This window comes from Halyomorpha halys, unplaced genomic scaffold (assembly GCF_000696795.3).
Source record: "Halyomorpha halys isolate HHAL.00 unplaced genomic scaffold, Hhal_1.1 Scaffold691.1, whole genome shotgun sequence".
Classification (NCBI taxonomy): domain Eukaryota; kingdom Metazoa; phylum Arthropoda; class Insecta; order Hemiptera; family Pentatomidae; genus Halyomorpha; species Halyomorpha halys.
Genome location: NW_027113417.1, coordinates 511226 through 514724, shown reverse-complemented (window position 1 = coordinate 514724; position 3499 = coordinate 511226). Strand labels below are relative to the sequence as shown.

Here is a 3499-nt window from a genome sequence, read left to right as displayed (position 1 = left end):
TGAATCAACATATTTTCTTACATTTCTCATTAGTTATAAGAATCGTCTAAATAACTATCAGAAAATTCACACATATTTTATATTATTTCATTATTTTTTCTATTTTCATATGAAGGTAAGGGAAATTTAAGTCGTCAGACTTAATTGTCTTAGCAATAATGATAATGCCATAATGAAACAAACATTATCAAGTTTCAATGTACTTTCGTATTTTCCATATATTCAGTGTATATTACTATTAACAGTAAGATATGGATAATTGTTTCATATAAACAAAATTATATACTTAAAAACTTTCTGTTTGTACAAAATATCATATTTAAATGTTTTTTGAGGTGTGAAGGTCTATGATTAACCTGCATAGAACACGGGAGATAATAGAGTCGTGTACTACAGAATGAGATTTCTAGTGTTCTAGTCTGTTTTATGCAGTTGTGTCAAAATGGTTTTCTCTCCTGGTTAATTATAAATATTTCTTAGCATCTTTCAAATACAATGTGTCTTAAAAATGCATCTTGGACGGTTGCAGAAAACAGTGATTCGTAATGAACAGAATGCCGTTGGTTGGTTGGAAGGAATGAAACACCCAGCTGCTTCCAGGTCCATCGGATTAGGCCTGTTTTTAACAACTATGACTTTATCTACTGGACTCATGGTTCAAGGTGCCTATGCCCAAACCATCTTCTCCAGCTACGAACTCAGTTTTCCAGCTAGCTACATCGGCATGATAAACGTTGTATGTTCTATTCTATTTAAATTTCTACCGATATGGATGGTTAACAAGTGTGTCGGTATGAAAACCAGTATCATCCTTTCTGGATTCACCAGCGGATTGACATGTGTAAGTTTTTATTTTCTATTTAATTTTAAAGGTTTTTGATTCAGCCACAGTAATGACATAAAGTAGTTCTAAAATCAAGTATAATTTACTTCCAGGTAGTCCTAGGTATTTACTTTTATTTGATCAGAGCTGGTTATGATCTCTATAACTATAGCTACTTAGCTATCGTTCTTACAGTAGCCAATACTTTGGCTCATTCCATAGGTAAGTAAAAAAAAAAAACTTCAGAACATTCAATCATAAAATTAGTATATATATTTTAGGAAAGATCTCTCTATAAATGCATAATTAGTTCTAATCAGAAATTCAAGAATTCCTTTATTTTATTTATTTATTTATTCACGGAACGGTCTTAGATACCACCCAAATATCATTAATTTTGGCTTCTCTCTTGTCTTTGTTTTTCCTTTCTTTCCATTTTCCCCTCGTTATCTCTGCATGCCTTTGTTTTCTTTATTCTGACCACGCGACCCCCTTTTTCGAATTTCTCTTTTCCACAAGAACCTTGATTTTCTTCAGTCTTTCCTGTACCTTTCTCCGTCCAGACTGACCTGGTCCGTTATTCCTAATCTTTTCGTTTCTTCCTTCATATGCCTGATGAATCCTCTTGAGCTTCTGTATCCTTGGATTTATTCCTTTATTTAGTATAAGATAAAAAATATTATTGTTTTCAATGTTTAAATATTATTTAACATTTAAAATAAATTAACTTCTGTACCAAGCGATTCTTGCAAAAATGAAGCCAACAACAGTAGAAGTCTTCATGAGTTGTCTAAACGCGAATGGAAATTCTGGACAGTGAAGACAATGACATGGCGTCCATACGGAGATAAGTCAAATAAGAGCAGTTGTAATAAATCTTTAATTAACCCCGGAAAGGAAAATAATTTTGTAGTATTTATTAAAATTATGAGGTAAATAAAAACAGATAACGTCCTAGGAAAGAAAATCCAGAATTTTTTAAAAAATATTTGAGGTGATTTCGGTTGAAGTGAATGAAGAGTTGAATGAAAAGATAAGATAGAATACAGAGAATATGATAAATTAAATGTATTATTATAGTGAGTACTTACTGGATGATAGTAGCAAGTCCTATGAATATTTAATCTGTATTATTTCATGAAAGATGTAAGATTGGATGAGGAGTAATATTAATTAAGATTGGATTGTTAGGGTGAAAGTAATTGAACCAGCTGCAGACTTAGGTACAAATCTTCAGGGATCAATACAAAGATAAATTGAAAGTCATGATAGACATTGAAGTAGTGTACAGCAAGGTAGTGAAGTGAATAAACATAAAAGTAAGCTACTAAAAGAGTAGTTAACTTTTGCATGTGTTGTGGTGAGTAAAGTTGATTCGACAAGTGTGGACAAGTGTTGAATCGAACCGTGTGGACTCATAGAACGACTTGATTACTCTTAAGGAAACGGAACGAGAAATAACCACTAAATATAGTAGACTGTGTGTATTTAGATGTTTTTTAACACTTTAACCTTTAGAAAACGGAACTTTTAGTGTCTATTATTAGTCGATACCATTACTTTAAAAACATTAAGTCAATTAGACCATATAAATAGACACGAGTCCGTATTATTTTGTATTAATTATAAATATACTTTATTTATAACATAATATAATTTATGTTATTATTAATGCTAAATATTTTACCTGATTTATTTATCATTTATTTATTCTATCACTAAACAAATATTTTAGTAAGAATGATTAATCCTTTTCATTTATTTATTTATTCAATCAGCAAACAAATATTTTAGTAAGAATGATTAATCCTTTTCATAAGATTAAACAGTTAAACGTAGAGTAAGTCACGCCTGATGTAATAAAATTAAAAATTTAAGTCTCTGCTAATAACCATGATAAAATATTTGTATTATTTGATAGTTCACACGAAACAAGTTGTCCAATATCAACATTAAGTAAGTAAATTTTTTTTTATTTTTTGTAGGATTGGGTACCTTGGTCTGGACAATGGTCGCAGAGCTCTTGCCTATGTGCCTGAAAGGAATTGGAACAGGGATAGTCGGCTGTGTCAACTCACTCTTGGGGTTTGGATTATTACAAATCTTTCCTGTTATTGCAAGCTCTTATGGATATTCTACTAACTTTTTTGGGTATACTTATACTTTTATAATTTCTCCTACTTTTTAAGTGTAAAGCTTTCATTTATTTAGTGAGTTGGAGTGAGATAAATGCAGGATAAAAGCGGATCGCTTAAAAAATAGTATATTCACTCTTTATCCTCCTTTACCACTTACATATTATTTTCTTTGCATCTATCTATATATTATTTTTACATTACCCACTCAATTACTTTTATTTTTAAAACTAGAGATTATATTCATTGTTAAGAAAGTTCATTTAACAATTAAAAAATGTAGGGAAAAATAATTTTTCAGCAATAAACAAAAATTGTTTATATTTTAAAATCAAGTTTGTAACACCAGATCATATGCTAGGAAAATGCCCTGACAAATCCATTAAAGGACTTCATAGAGTCAAATATAAATAGATGAAAATCTTTGAAGAAAGGGGTTTCACCCGCTTCGATATGGTAGACCATAGATATTATTGACACCAATCAATACACAATAGATTGTATTGACACCAATCAATACACAATAGATTGTATTGACACC

The 3499-nt window shown here is 30.3% G+C and overlaps 1 protein-coding gene across 1 annotated transcript in view; it reads left to right on the top strand.

Annotated features, from left to right (window-relative positions):
- Window positions 1–3499, top strand: part of LOC106685414 (uncharacterized) — a 9562-nt gene that overhangs the window by 3258 nt on the left and 2805 nt on the right. Inside the window, exons 4-6 of the mRNA XM_014428053.3 lie at window positions 530–841; window positions 937–1045; window positions 2809–2974. Coding sequence (XP_014283539.1) covers window positions 530–841; window positions 937–1045; window positions 2809–2974 — 587 coding nt within the window. The remainder of the gene's footprint in view (window positions 1–529; window positions 842–936; window positions 1046–2808; window positions 2975–3499) is intronic.